Genomic DNA, 16,260 nt, shown 5'->3' with positions numbered 1-16,260 from the left:
GAAAATATGTATATTGAAAATGTGCTGAGATAGGGCGTTTTGAACCGAATTCTGAGATAGGGCGTTCTTCAATAAAATTCTGTGATAGAGCGTTCTTTAACCAAATTCTGAAATAAGGCGTTCTTGAAAAGTTTTCTGAAATAGGACGTTTTGGAACTGGCTGCCGAAATAGGTAGAGTTTCCAATCAGGTGTCGATTTCCTGTTAATATTCTTCCAGTCAATAAAATGTAAGTTTAGTACTCCACTCTTTTTACTAAACTAAATTTATATTTGACTATTAGTTAAGATTGTCTTTTCAAATGGATCCATTTAGTTTACACGTATGTATTAATAATGATTAATCAATCAACTACATTAAAATTTCGAAATAAAATTTTCGAAGGATCTTTTTATATGTCAGCCCCCCTCCCCCCCTAAACTCGATGCTGGCGACGCCCATGAACCTGACCAAGGTTTCTCGATAAGGGGCAACAAACATTCTTTTTTGTTCGTTTATATAATGCAGTGGATAAAAGTGTATCTTTACGCGAAAGGCAAATTTATCTGTTTAAATGAACACCACTAATGGTTTTTTCAACCAAGTTATTGTTTCATTTTTTCATGGTAAATACTAGGGCTGACGATTTGGCCCGGGTTATGAGCTATCCGGGTAATCGGGCAGTATAGTAATTACCCGGGCACCCAAAAAATGTGATGAGCTAAAATATAAGCGCATTTACGATTATATACCGCAAACCAACGTACGTAGGAAAATCTACCATATCTATGGTGACAAATTGTACTATTCAAATTGTACATCCGGATCTAAAGGCAGTAGCAATAATTTTACGATTGTAGAAGTAGTATTTGACACTGCTTTTATAACATCTTTGGCATTTGGAAGTACAATGGACATATATGAATTACATATGAGAACGTGAGGTTTACATTGAAACGCTTACAAAAAGCAAATAAATATTAAATGTATCAAAAATTCATTCAAAAAATGCTTTTTACTGCAACTTATAGCATTTTTTAAATTGGTACGGGGATACTTAAAAACAAAAGAGTAGATACTTTTTCGTACTTTTTATGCAACATTTTTTATACTTTTTTTTTAGGCTGCGGCACACTGGTTACAATGATATAGACATACAGCCGCACTCAGAGTCGTTTAATGATTACTTAAGGTGTTCCTTAGTAACAATTTGAAAAAATACTGTCTCAGAGTCAGTATATGATTACTTAACTCATTACTTAACTTTTTAACGAAAGATTACGAATTATTTTTATTCAATCAATCTCAATTTCGCTAACGTTGCTGTAACAGTCGCAGTGGCGCAGTGAGCAGAGCACTTGCGTGCCATTCGAGAGATCCGAGTTCAATCCTCTGCAATGGAATACTTTTTTCTTTTTTAAAGTCATTTTATTTTTTTTTTTAAGTTTTATTGTTATAATAAATATAAATTATAAATTTTTCAATTCCATTTAATATTTAGAAACTTGTTTAATTAATTTTTTCTTTTCTTACTTAAATTTTAAATTTTTTTCGTTTAGTTTTTCGAAAAGTTATTGCTAAAAGATATATTGAATAACGCTAAAACCTCTCCTTAGTACATCTTTCAATTATCCATTCGAAATACAGAAAAGCGCTTTCAAGACAGTTGCCGGAATTGAAAGACTTTTGTCTTTCGAGAGACTGTGGTGAGATGAAAGACCGATGCCCGAATTGGCCAGTTACTTGTTTTGTTGGTCTTTTTGCAGTTTCTAAAATTTAAATTAAATTATTAAAATTAGTTTCCTTCAAAAAAGGTAAGTGCGCCTGGGCCACACTGGAGAGGTGAAACATGCGTTGAATATCTAGTTTGTCTCATAACCTATATACATACATACATACATCTGCTTTTGCTTAAGGTTATATTTTTTGTCTTTTTTTTAACTAGATCTCTACCTCCACCCTGTTCGTTCTAATTAAATTTATGTTATTCTGTTTTCCTTTATCTTTATCTTTATTAAACGACTTCCAAAAAAGGAGGAGGCTATCAGTTCGTTGAAATATTTTTTTTTGTTTTTTGTTTTTTTTTTGTTATGTATGTTACCGCATAACTTTGGACCACGTCAACCGATTTCGATAATTTTTTTTTTGCATCGGAAAGTTAGTGTCTCAGAGGTGGTCCCATACTAATCTGGTTTAGATCCGATCATTGGATTATGAAAAAATAACGGTACATCTAAATTTGCATATAAGAATTGAAGTCGGTTTTGTTTTTTGCTTAAAAATTACCTGTTTTTATCTTTATACTCTATCTGTTTTTGCTATTTTATGGCCTTATAACAATTATATTCAACAATTTTTATTGAGCTTGAGGCCGTTTTTAATGAAAAACTTATTGTGCAATGGAATCCTACTGAAAGAAGTCTGATGAGAAAACGTGGTGATTTACGAAATAGCTATCACTTCTACCATTTTTTCAAATTATTGTTGTTTTCGACAATAAGTTTTACATTAAATACGGCCTCAAGCTCAATAAAATTTTTTGAATATAATTGTTATAATAACAAAAACAAATAACTTAAGGACGAGCACACCTAAAAGTTAAACATTCTAACAATAGAATTATTAACAAAAACCAACAAGACCAATAACCACATGATCAAGTTTAAATAGCACTGGAATAGCTGCGCTTGATTGTAGTTGGCTTAACAAATGAAATAGTGGAAAAAAGCAACAAGAATTCACAAGGCGAACTTAGCACAGTGCGTAGGCAACTGGCTGAGTCAGTGGGATCGTCGCACAGTGCGGCCGAAATCCAAAAGTGCGGCCAAAATTGGAAAAAACAAAGTTTCCAGATCGGATTTTTTCATCATTGAGTTGGCTAAAGGGATCCTCTAAGAAGCGAAACCCGTTCACAGTAACGGCGTGCACCCCAAGTTCCTTCTTTATTTTCAGTCGGAATTTGGCCTTCGCCCATGCACAACATTCAGGTGGATTCAAAGGGAAAAGTCGTAAACGTGAAAAAGTACTTTTAGTAAAGGAAATCCAACAAAACCAAATGGAATCTACATCTGAAGGCTAGTAAATTTTTGTGAATATCAACACTGTAACAGAAATTTTTTTAGAAATAAAAATGTAATGGTTATTTTTTGTTTATTTTTTAACCAAATTTGTGTTGTTAAATGAAATAGTAATAAAACGCTGTCGGTTGCTACCCTTAAACCTACTAAAGAAAGTATTAGCTACTGAATAAAATAAAATTCAGCTGCCCAAATCCGCCACTGAAATTTTAATATATTTTTTCTTAACACGCTTATATTAGCTTCACACGTATGTAAAAATTTGGAGCTTTTTAATTAAGTAGATTCCACAGAAAGATTCCGAGTATGCAGTTTTATAGCCCATTTAATTTAGGTATAAAAAAGTGCAAGCTTAAAGTAATTGCGACTTACGGTTGATTTTTAGAAATTTTGTTTGTTAAAGGTGTTGCTCATTTTCATTATATCATCGAAAATACTTCGTATGGAAGAAAATGTAAAAAAAAAAATTGTCAAAAATCAGCGGTAAGCCCTAGCTACTCCAAACTTGCACTTTGTGACACTAGAATTGAGTGGGCTATAAAACTGCCTCAAAATCTCCCTAAGAAATCTAATTACAAAGCTCGAAATTTACCAGACGCCATACTGGATCCGCCATTTTGAATTTTGAAATTCTGGATTCGTAATTAGTGACCCCGAAAACCCCCTAGTACGAAATTTGGAATCATTTCTTCAAAGCTTCGAATTGTGGCCGCACTTTTGGATTTCGGCCGCACTGTGCGTCGGTTCGAATCCTACTGAAAGAAGTCTGATGAGGAAATGTGGTGATTTCCGAAATAGCTATCACTTCTACCATTTTTTTAAGTTCTTGTTGCATTTCCACAATAAGTTTTTCATTAAAAACGGCCTCAAGCTTAAAGGAAATTGTTGAATATAATTTATACTCTATCGATAGTAACATCCATCCAAATATCAATAACACAACCGATACAAATATCGAAAACTTCGATAAAAATATCGATAACAAAATCGATAACGGTATCGATAGAAACATCGACAAAAATGCCAATAAGAAAATTGATAAAAATATCGAAAAGAAAATCGATAAAAAATATCGATAACAAAATCGATAATAATATCGATATCAAAATCGATAACAAAATCGTTAAAAATATCGACATCGATAAAAATATCGATTATTAGATCGGTAAAAACCGATAAAAATATCGATAACAATATCAATAACAAAATCGATAAAAAATATATATAAAAAAATTGTTAAAATATCGATGTCGATAGAAATATCCATTATCAATAAAAATATCGATAACAAAACCGATAAAAATATCGATTACTATATCGACAAGTTCCGAGAATCCCGAAAATCTCTAAAATCCCGAAATAGTGCCAGATTGAATCTCTGTGTCTCTATCTATGTTCTTTTCTGTATAACTACCTTTCATGTAATTTTTCTTCCTCTATCTTCATCTTTACTTTTATCGGTATCGTCATCCTCATCTTTTTCTTTATATTTATCTTTGGTTTACTTTTATGTTAATCATTTTCTTCATCTACATATTCCCATTCACCTTTGCCATTAGATAAGTAAAGTGTTTAAATTTACCTTGACCTTAATTTTTGCATTTACCTTTACGCATCTTTGTTTTTGTTTTCATTTTTACCTTTGCCTTGATCCTTTTCTTTATCTATGTACGTACTCACCTTTACTTTCATCCTTGTATTGGTCTTTTTCTAAGTGTTATTCTATAACCTTTTATTAGCAAGTTTTTGTTAAATTAATACCATGTGCATACAATCAAGAAGATATTTTTTTTTTCAGCCCCAACCATATCCGAGTGCAATTTCAGTTGCACCATTTCCGTGTGCGCTTTCCGTTGAATTTTCCAATTTACCCCCAACCAACAACCGCCGCACAGTGGGGCAAAAAAGGTTGCTGTGGAAAAATCGATTTTGAGAGCCCAAACATGAACCGATCTCAAGTTTCTTTTTTTTTAAATAAGAGATAAATAAATTTCGCGTCGATCTATCCGTGTCGATTTTTTAAAACGCTATGGTTTTTTATTTATTTATGTTCAAAAATGAAAGAAAATAAAATTTTACGTTTGAATCATGATACAAAAAAGAAGGTAGTTTCAATAAACAACTTTTTGATTAAAAAGCAGATTTTTGACAATTGCTCAATTGTGAAAAATTTGAAGCGGCATTACCCAATTGTAAGTTTTTTGGTGTGGGACATTTTATATCCTAAATTTGGGATTATAAAGTAAATAGTTGTATTAATATATACATTTTAAAACTAATCAATATCTTATTTTGAAAACGTTTAAATTTTACATTAAATTCGATAACAACTTGCCAAATCAATATTTTAATATTAATACAATTTTAGTGAACATATTTTAAAATTATGTTAGTATCCTCATGTCATCTCATTAATTCACAATGTAGTTTTCTATATCGGATACGTGATTCTGATGTAATTCTGAAATTACACATTTACACAAATTACTGAAATTACACATTTCGATGTGTTATTTAATACATATTGTCTTTGTCCATTTAACAGCAATGGAATTTACTTTGGAACTCATGGGCCGTAAAATTTTTCTAGCAACACATATTGTTTTCACATACAATTTTGACACACCCAAAATTGAAGGATAAAATAAATAGATAAAACCAAATTTTCAATAAAACTGATTTGTGTAGTCCAGGGTCGTCTTTAGTAAATTTTTTGGAGGCTGTTTTAACATATCCTATCTTATTATATATTTCTTAGCTTTTCTACATTCTGAGAAGTTGAGTAAATGAAGTCTAATATTCTTTTTTGGTCAATTACGATGTTTGATTTCATTTTTTGCAATCATTAGTTCATTTCGCTTGAGGAGTCACAATGCCCATACCGGCTTTTTTTGAAATTTCGGACACAAGTTTTCCAATAATGGTTATAGGCTAAAACAAAACCGATATCTAAAGTGCGTTTAGAACCTCCCATAGAAATCGAGTTTTTCATAGTGCATATCTCTGGAAGTATTTGTGGTAGAGTCCTGGAACTTTGTATGGATATATGTATATGAAGTCAATCTTAAGATCATGGAAAAATAAGAGTTTATTGGAAAATGCGGCGTGCCACCGTAGAACTAGGAATAGAGGTAAATGAAATCAATCCCAAACCTATGAAAAATGGGGGTATATGAAAACAATCTCGTAGCCGTTCAAAAGAGCTAGCGGTATAAGCCAAATAAACTAAAATTCTGGTGACGCATAAAAACCTCTGGAAGCATTTACCTAGAATACAGAGATAAGGTATTTTTCCAACGAAAATATGTACAGAACCACACCTTCTGGAAAGTAACATGATCACAGGGTGTATCCCGAAAACCATTTTAAGCTAAACCTTCAGGGATTATATTCTTGCCAAGACCCACAGGCATAAGCCGAAATTGCGTCGCAAGTTTTATGATCGGCTTGGGTAAGGTTTAACGACTTAACCCCCCTTTGTTTTCGTCGCTACTGAATTCTATAAACTGTCAGCTTTCACACAATTTAAAATATACATGTGTATTTAAAAATGTCATGAAAATTGTGTTGCTAGCTTCATGTTGCAAAATGTTTCAATGAAATGTTGTGGAATTTCACACGTATTTCTTGTTTGTTTCTTATTATGCTATGCTTAAGAACAAAATATTTTTAAATCGACAAAACATTAATAAGAAAATTTGAAGGATTTTAGATATTGGGTATGGTAGCACGAAATGTCACAATCTGCTTAATTGTCAGGTTGTTAATATGGCGACGAAAAAGTGACAATGGAACTACCTTGTTTTTTGTATCATGGTTTGAATGCTTCCACTTTTTTGGAAAATACTTGAAATTAATTTCAAATGTCTGCACTTATTTAAAAAATTAATCATTAACATGTTTCCATAGGAAACATTTAATTAAAAAAATATTTTTAATTTGCCATCTATACTGATATATATTTTGAAAGCCGTTTTTTTCTAATCGAAAAACTCGAGAAAAGGTGTACCGATATTTTTGAAATTTTGGACCTCGACTCTAGACCCTCAAAGGATGATAGTAGAAGAAGAATAATTTCAATATATCAAGGGGGCGTGGCACCTGCCTTACAAACTAAAGTTTTCACACAACATATCTCTGGAAGTATTCCTCGTAGAGTGCTGCAACTTAGTATAGAGTTATATAATATCAACGCCAAACTCATGGAAAAATGGGAGTTATTGAAAAAGTGGGCGTGGCACCTCCCATACAAACTGAATTTCTGACATTAGAATGTGTATATGGTGTGAGAAATTCAGTTTGTATGGGAGGTGCCACGCCCACTTTTTCAATAACTCCCATTTTTTCCATAAGTTTGGCGTTGGTAAAATATATCTTTGTACTAAATTGCAGCACTCGACGATAAATATTTCCAGAGATATGCTGTCTGAAAACTTCAATTTGTATGGGAGGTGCCACGCCCTCTTGATATATCGAAATCGTTTTTGATCTATTATCAGCCTTGGATAGTCTGGAGTCGATGCCTAAAATTTCAAAAATGTCGGTACAGCTCTTCTCGAGTTTTTCGAACAGAAAAAAACGAAAAAAAGAGCTTTCAAAATATATATTTGTATAAATAGCAAATGAAATACAATTTTTAATAAAATCGATCCTATGGAAAAGTTTTAATGAAAATTTATTTATATAATTGCAGACATTTGAAATTAATTTCAAGTATTTTCCAAAAGAGTGGAAGCGTTCAAACGTAAACTTTTTTTCTTTCATTTTTGAACATAAATAAATAAAACAACACAGCCTTTTTAAAAATCACCACGGATAGATCGACGCGAAATTTAATTATCTTTTATTTAAAAAAAAGAAACTTGAAATCGCTTCATATTTGGGCTCCCAAAATTAATTTGTCCACAGCAACCTTTTTTGCCCCACTGTGCGCCGCTATAGAAGTTTCTCTTCAAATATGAAATCTACACATGGTGGAATAATAACACCATGAAATCTACAAATCAAAAGAAAATTTAATGAAACAACAAAACAAAAATACTAATAATTAAAAAAGGAAAACGATAATTTTCAGCAGTAGGGCTCGAACTGGGATCTCTCGAATGGTACGCCGTGCTCTACTCACTGGACCACCGCGGCTGTTGAGGTAGTGCGCGTAAAATGACATAAATACTTATTTTTAAAATTGATTTCAAACTGAACGAAAAAAGGTGGGTGATGCCATAAAAAAAGGGCCGCCACTGGTCCCATACTTAAATTTGATAAGCTCTTATCTTTTAACTCTGAGAGGAAACATTAATTAATATATTTAACGATCATTAGTTAAGTGCCCGTTAGAGCTAATGTTTGTTTCTGAGTGCGGCTTATTAAAATACATTGGCTTCGCTGTCTTGGTCATGTCGTACGAACGGACAGAAATGCTACAGTTCTGAAAGTATTAAAGGCATGCTGGTAGCAGAGGAAGAGGAGGTCCTCCTCTGCGATGGAGAGGCCAGGTGGAGAAGAACTTGGCTTCACTTGGCATTTCCACTGGAGAGAAACGACTGGCATGCTTTGTTGGACTCGGTTAGAATCGCTTAGGCGGTTACAGCGCCAATCAAAAAGAAAAATAGGTGGTAGATGTGGCAGAAATGCAATTTATAAACAAGTAATACAACCGATTTCAATGCTCATATACAAATGTAAGAGTACAGTTTTACGCCGGCTCCGAACAAAACTGAAAGTTGATAAATTTAATACATGTGTATTTTTAATTATCTAGGTTCCAGGTGGAATGAAACGGCGGGTACTTCGCTGGTACGACTACAGCTGGTCTAGAGGTCGTATTCAAGGAGGAGGTGACATAAACACAGCTTTAGGCCTATTGCCAGATAAGCTAAAAACAGAACTAGCATTACATGTTAACCTGAGTGTCTTAAAAAAAGTCACCATATTTCAAGAGTGCCAACCAGAATTTTTACATGATTTAGTTTTGAAAATGAAAGCATACATTTTTACACCTGGAGATTCCATTTGTCGGAAAGGCGAAGTGGCGAGAGAAATGTTTATAATAGCTGATGGCATATTAGAAGTACTTAGTGAAACAGGAAAAGTATTGACAACAATGAAGGCTGGGGACTTTTTTGGCGAAATTGGAATTTTAAACTTGGATGGCCTTAATAAGTCTGTGAAAATATATAAATTAACTCTTAGTCAGCTTATTTAATGATTTCATTATTTAGGCGCACTGCTGATGTTAGATCTGTGGGTTACTCGGAGCTGTTTTCACTATCTAGGGAAGATGTACTTGCCGCTATGAAAGACTACCCAGAAGCACAAGAAATTTTGCAAACTCTAGGTCGGAAGCGGCTCATGGAAGTTCGGTGTGTAAATAAGAAGTACGGGAAAGCACAAAGCACAAAAGATCAATCGGAACAAAATGTATATAGCAATATTAATCGAAGCGATAGCAGCGAAAACAGTGCCTCAAAAAAAATTGTGTACAAACTAAGAAACGATGTGAAAGGAATTCGGAGCATGCTCAAAAATACAAGGTAAGATGCCACTAAAAATTTTAAAATATCTTACTTGTAGTTTTTTATACAACATTTTAATAGTAATTATGTACAAACTAAAACTAATTGTTTTGATGGCCGAAAGCTACAACGGTCACGATTTCCCAACAGCCTCTGAAAAGCATGAGGTAATTTAGTCAAATTAGTGTCGAAATAATGCAATACTTGATTTGTGATGGAATTGTTCTGGCAGTATGGGAAGCATCCCCATTAAAATACTTTCCTCTCAGATAGTATACATTCATGCGGGTGTTTAGAGGCTACATTTTTGTGTGCATATAGTTCGGTTTTTATTCCCGTAGCTTCAGTAATTTTAGCCTCGCTTATAACCCCTTAACGATACAAGATATGTTTTTCGACAGATATCCAAAAACTAGAACAAAAGTAAAAGTATTATGCACTTTTCATTAAGCGGGAGAAGGTATAAAGAAAAGGGGCGAAAATTAATTTAATAAAAAAAATAAAATAAATAAATTATAATTATCCAAAAGCTAAGGATTTTACTAAAAAAAAAATTAAATTAAATAGGTACTCCACTCTAGTATGTGAACAAATTGTGAAGGACAAGGGCACCCTGAAATTGTGCATATGGAAACTGTGCATACTAAATAATGCAAAAAAAAACGCGAAATAATGCATACGAAAAAAACTTAAATAATGCGATATACTGCATTCATGCACAGTTTCGGCTGCAACTCGAACTTACGTTTTATAAATGGTCTATAAGTTGTAAAGTGAAATAAGAAACTGAACTTCTTCCTGCGAATCGGCCTTCGGCCGCGCTTAGAGATTATAACCCTTCCTAAGTAGAATTCTCCTTTCTGTGTTGCGGGAAAAGATGGCGGAACTTCGTCCTGCGTAGGCGGCCTCGGTCGCGCTTAAGGATTATAAACTTTACGAACTACAATTCTCCTTTCTGTGTTGCTGGAAAAGACGGGCAGAAATATTTTTGTGCGGACCCTTACTAAGTAGAATTCACCTTTCTGTGTTGCCGGAAAAGTGCGGCGGAAATATTTCTGAGCAGAGCTTTGTTCTGCGTAAGCGGCCTTCGGCCCCGCTTAAGGATTATAACTCTTACTAAGTAGAATTCTCCTTTCTTTGTTGCCGACAAAGAGCAGCGGAAGTATTTTTGCGCAGCACTTCTTTCTGCGTAGGCGGCCTCCGCCGCGCTTAGGGATCATAACCCTTGTTATGAACCCCAAGGCTCACAGCTCAACTGCCATCCTAACGAACAGCAGGCGACGATTCTGTTCCTTAGTCATGACAGCTAGGCAGTGTGCACTGGCCTGTCCCGGAGCTACAGCTTCGTGGGTTCCTACATAGCCACTGTGACAAGAATCGTCTCGAACGCCATGAACAAGGGTCAGGCCACAAACAAATTATTTATTGGCACACTGAGAGAAAAGAGGAAATAAAATCACGTAAAAACCTATCAAAATTTTGCACCAGTCATCATGTACCATACCACAATCCTAAGACTACCCATATCCAAATGATCAGCAGCGCCGCATCTGTTTGGGCTGCTCTCGTCCCTCCCTTCCATTGGCTTTAATGATGTTACGAAGCCCCTCTTTTCTGCCAACCTAGCACTTAGCTTTCAGACCAAAATAAGTTTATTTAGAAATCCATAATATGCAAGCAAATTTATTTATAATTCAGCTTATATCTAACATGATCTTAAGTTTAGTAGGTAGCTAACCCTAGAAATATAAAATTCACGAAAGTTTAAGATATTTTGTTATACTTAGATTGACTAACGGAAAATATTAAATGGTATAAAATTCTTTTTAACGTTTTTTTATAGTGTACAAAAGAAATCTGACTTAAGCAAGTTTAAACCATAATTTTAAGACTTATGCTGAGAGCGGATAATTTATCCGGTGAACTAGTTCTGGAGAGATTCAAACCAAGAGACATCAAGTGTATAAATTCTGTACCTTGGCATTGAAATTGGGGGTATATAAGCTTACTATATATGAACGTACATAGGTGCATCCAAAAATATTAACAATAACTAGAATAGAGAGAGGAAAAATACAATAACAAGACTTACGATTCACTCCTTGATGCACTGCTGCGATGAAGGCCTCCAAACGTAGCGACGGTCAGGTGGTCGTTGTTATTATTGGCTTTTTACTCTTGTTGAATACATATGTACATATGTGTATTTAGCTAAATTTAGAGTATTATTATTAGTGAGAGTTACAAAATTCCACTATTTCATGCATAAATACGTACATACATATCTAAACTTCCATGAACGATTTTACATTCTCTGTACTGACTATTCTTTGCTTTTCAGTACATATATACCTATTGTTATTCCTGTTTCATTATTTGCTTTAAGTTTATTGGACTGAATTCTCTTACGTTTTCTTTTCTCTAGAGTTTGTTTCTTATCTAATTTTCCATTCTCTGAGATCTTATGTTTTAAATATGATTTATTCATCACTTAATTTTAATCTACGGTTCTATCTCTATTCCAACAGAAGTTATAAATGTACGGACACTATAATGAAGTTGTAGCTCGACACCTGGGCAGGTATGCAGATTACGATTTTCTTTGTCAACAATGCGAAGCGAAATGTGGGTTGTTAAACGAGTAACAGAACATGAGATTTTAACTTAACTCTGATACCGCTTTATGCATGATAATTCGTATAAATATGGTCAATCGAATGGGGTTTTAGGGATATCCCTATTAAAAGCTACATCTCCACAATTAGAAGTCCTTGGGTATTCCTACAGTAGAAACGATGTAAAATCTACGATATACTTGTATTTTGCCGAGCGAATGAAATTGAACAGCTTCGTAGTCCATAGATTAGAAAATTTGGGAAAAAGTTGCAATTAGGAAAACTGTCTTATCGCTTTTGACATAAAAATGTGAGGACCGCAATTTTTCGAGCCAAGTATACTTCTAGGCAGGTTAAATGCTATACCCATTTTTTTTTCGATCCCTACCGGTATCCAGAAGTCCTGATTCTTTTAATTTCGTTGGGATGACCCCTTTTTTATTTTAAATTTTATATTTTTTTTAAACGTAAACCAGATAATTTTCAACGTTAATACTTTATTAGCCGAAATCCAGAAACATGCTTTCTCTTTGATCGCCGAAATCCAAGTAAGCCTCCGGAAGTTATCAGCCGACCCTCTTGGGTTCCCCTCTGAACCTCTAACTTCTCGTGCAACTCTGTAGTTCACTCTTATACCTTTTAATTACTGGTTATGCGTTCTGAAATTAGCGTCAATAAATGGACAGTAGTGGCACATAAATTGTAAACGGCTAATTACTCTTAAGGTATCGAAAATATAAAATGAATGATATACATATACATACATGCATCTATATACTCAGAAGTTAAAAAAATCAAACTGAGAGAGGGGAAGAGGACAGAGAGAAAGGAAGGCATGAATATCAAGTAAATGTGTTTATAAATAGAAGCTGGGTTATGCAAGACTTACACCCGATTTACATGATTCAAGTACTTGAAAGCAATTCTTGCTCATTCTCTTTTGTGTTTTCTATTTGCTTTTAGACGTTTCAATTCTGTTGAATTCAAGTTTTTGGTTCTTTAAATGGGAAGCAACGAAAATGCCAAAAGCAAAGCAAGAAAGTTGAAACGACTTGACGGTACAGACGCATTTGTACTCGTCCCTTTTCCTCTCACCCCCTCTCTTCCACATGCGAGCAGAATTGAATTCAATACTTGAACTGTGTAAAAGCAGTCTAATATTACGTTCAAATTGGCCCCATTTAACTTGTTAAATGAAAAAGAGCTTTTTGGAAAACACAATCGTCCACATTGAACATTTGGAGTTAACTTTGACGGTTGTTTGATTACCAATAAAAATTCAAAAAAAAATATTCAAAATCAAGTTTTTGTGTTTCAATTTGTTTTGTGCGAATGCCTGCTTCATGATATTAACGCATACGGGTAACTTAGACGCTTCAAAATGTTTAGTTCGTATGCACTATTTATCTCTGCGTTCGATGAGACCTTTTGGAAAATAACTAATTACCGCCTTGGCTTCTTTTTTGGCGGGCAGACATGCATACAATTTTGATATTTTTTGATAATTTTTAATTTTTAATATTTTTCAGAATATAAATTTTTTGAACGTTGGCGTGTCAAATGAAAGCTTTTGCGTCTTTCTGATTGGTCGGAGCAGAAAGCTTTCTGATACAACTCTGCCCCGAACTGGCTTTCAAACGAGTTAAATTATTTAACTGTTTCAATTTTGCAACAACAATTGCATGCCATTTAACTTGTTTATGAACATGTTTTGTTCATTTAACTGGTTGAAGCCCATTTAACATGTTTAGTGCGTCAATTTGAACGTAGTATTAGACTTGACTTGACCAAAGGTGCTGGCCCAATGAAGGCTTGCTTTGCTTGCTTCGCTGCGAGAAGTGTCAAAAATTATTTGGAATATACTAAAACGTATAAAGGCTGGCCAAATGGCAGCTTTTCTTCACTTGCTTTAAGCGCCTTAAAATTTGAAATAGGCAAATATTTTATTTGAAAGCGTTTTGTAGGCTTTTGACACAGAGGTATGTTCCTTTCAAAATACATAAATTCAAACAAAAATTTGCTTACTTAATTTAAAAAAGTCACAGAAAATGCAGGTAATTCCAAATGAAATAAAAATGATTAATTGTTTCCATATTTATATTAAACATATCGTTATCTTATAGTAAAAAGTTGCGAAGCCCAGTTTTACAAATTTTACACGAGAGGAAAAAAACTTCTTCTTCAAGTAAATCGCTTTTTTAAGTTATAGTTTTTTTTAGTAAATGTAGATATAGATATGTATGTATCATAATTATCATTTCTTTTAAATACAAACATTATTTCGCATGAATTGAAAATTAAATCTGAAAGTTTTTGATACATTTTTAGAGTTTTCTAGGAAATAATTATTAACGTTAAGGGAACAGACATTGACTTTTCAACCAGACAGCTGGTTACTTTGACAGCGTCCCAAGCCACCATTCGGCCAAGCAAGTTTTCAAAGCAAATTGAAGTCAGCAAGGCGCGCAAAGCAAGCCTGCATTGGGCCAGCGCCTTAACTCAGAAACTTAGAAACGATTACTCTCCGTGTCATCTATTACTTTTTCTCCTTTTCGTGGTCCTCAGCATATGTAATATTTGTACACGCAAAATCTTAAAAGTTTAATTTGTTTGGGGTGAAATCGCATAAAAACTACTATTGAAATAAATGTATTCAAGTGAATGAAATTGTGATAGTTTTTATTATATTTTCTGTCTTTATTTTTTTCGTTTCCCAGATGAACTACATTTATACAAAAAACTATATTTGTGTGAAAAGGCTCTTCCAGCTCATACAGCTTGATTCCGACTACTTTTGATTTTATAAATTTTGAGGTTAATTTGGCACAAAACCTTTTACTCGTATCGCTAAGTACGAAATTCCTGCGGTATACCCAGTCACCTATTTTGAAGGACTTCGCTGTGCTTCGCAAATTATACCGTTTTGAAGACGATGCAAATGCTTTGTCAATATTTTCATTTTGAGATTTTCGAATGAGTTTTAGCCTATCAGACCTTTCAAGGATATTCTCATCCAACGAATTTACCTTCCTAAGAAGCTCATACTCGCTAGCGTGTGTGACCATCTGCTGACCAAACACACCATAGTACGGAGATCAGCAAATGGTCTGATGGTATGTGTCTATGACATGAGCCCAATCTTATGGAGTTCTAAAAATTGGTTTCTAGTATGTAATGTATAAATTGCGGGCGGCTGGCAGCATTGTAACACCGTTGCAATATTATTGTGAATTAATTTGAACTAAATCGACATAGTTGTTGTTGTAAGCACTGTTACGGGGTAACCCGCACTTGCGATCATTTTTTCATAAGTCACTTAGTTTTTAACCGCCATCACAGCCGCACCGCACAGCCTCTTACCTTTTTGTAAATTCGCCACTCGGGCAAAACTATTTTTGATTCAGTAATGACGTTGTACGTGTAATAAAGTTCGCTCCAACAAATATTTGATATTTGAATTCAAACCGAAAATCCTCAGCGTTCTTATTTCGTAAAAGAAGCACCTGCGTTTGAGTTCCTCTGGCGCACCCTGCGCCATTTTTTACTACGCTAAATGGCAAAATGGTCATTTGTCGCTAAAGGGCAACGCGCGACCTAAGCGAAGTACATAAGTACATATGCACATAATTGCCAGTGAGCAGGAAATATTAAAAGCGGTCGGCAGAAACATGTAGTCTGTTCCTTTGAACTTCGGACTAAAACCCGTGGAACCAGTGTTGCCGCGGCTCAAAGAACTTTCTAACCACGATTAGACGAAAAAGTTACCAAATGTAAGGAAAAATAACCAACTTTTTTACTAGATTAACAATTCAGTAGCCCGTTTCTGTAACTTTTCTCTACCGATTATTTCTCTACTGGTAGAGAAAATATGTCACTCTCACCTACTAATTAGCAGTAGAGAACAGGGCGGCGAATTCATATCTCAATTCGCCTTGGTAGAGAATTGTTACAGAAACGAGCTACAGGTCATCACTAATTCTTTTATATAATACGTATAGAAAAAGTTTGCAAACCAAAGAAAATCAATTTTTATTTGCATTTTTGAAAAGTAAATCCTTTTAAGGCTGAAATATGT

The 16,260-nt window shown here is 34.2% G+C and overlaps 1 protein-coding gene across 1 annotated transcript in view; it reads left to right on the top strand.

Annotated features, from left to right (window-relative positions):
• The window catches only part of LOC118734140, a 369,851-nt gene that overhangs the window by 140,946 nt on the left and 212,645 nt on the right, over positions 1-16,260 (top strand). Inside the window, 2 exon segments of the mRNA XM_036463849.1 lie at positions 8,817-9,217; positions 9,277-9,588. Of these exon segments, the coding sequence (XP_036319742.1) occupies positions 8,817-9,217; positions 9,277-9,588 (713 nt within the window).

Source organism: Rhagoletis pomonella, unplaced genomic scaffold (assembly GCF_013731165.1).
Source record: "Rhagoletis pomonella isolate Grant_MI unplaced genomic scaffold, Rhpom_1.0 Rhpom_scaffold_00002, whole genome shotgun sequence".
NCBI lineage: Eukaryota > Metazoa > Arthropoda > Insecta > Diptera > Tephritidae > Rhagoletis > Rhagoletis pomonella.
Note: the sequence above shows the minus strand (reverse complement) of the source record. Positions and strands in the feature narration are given on the sequence as shown.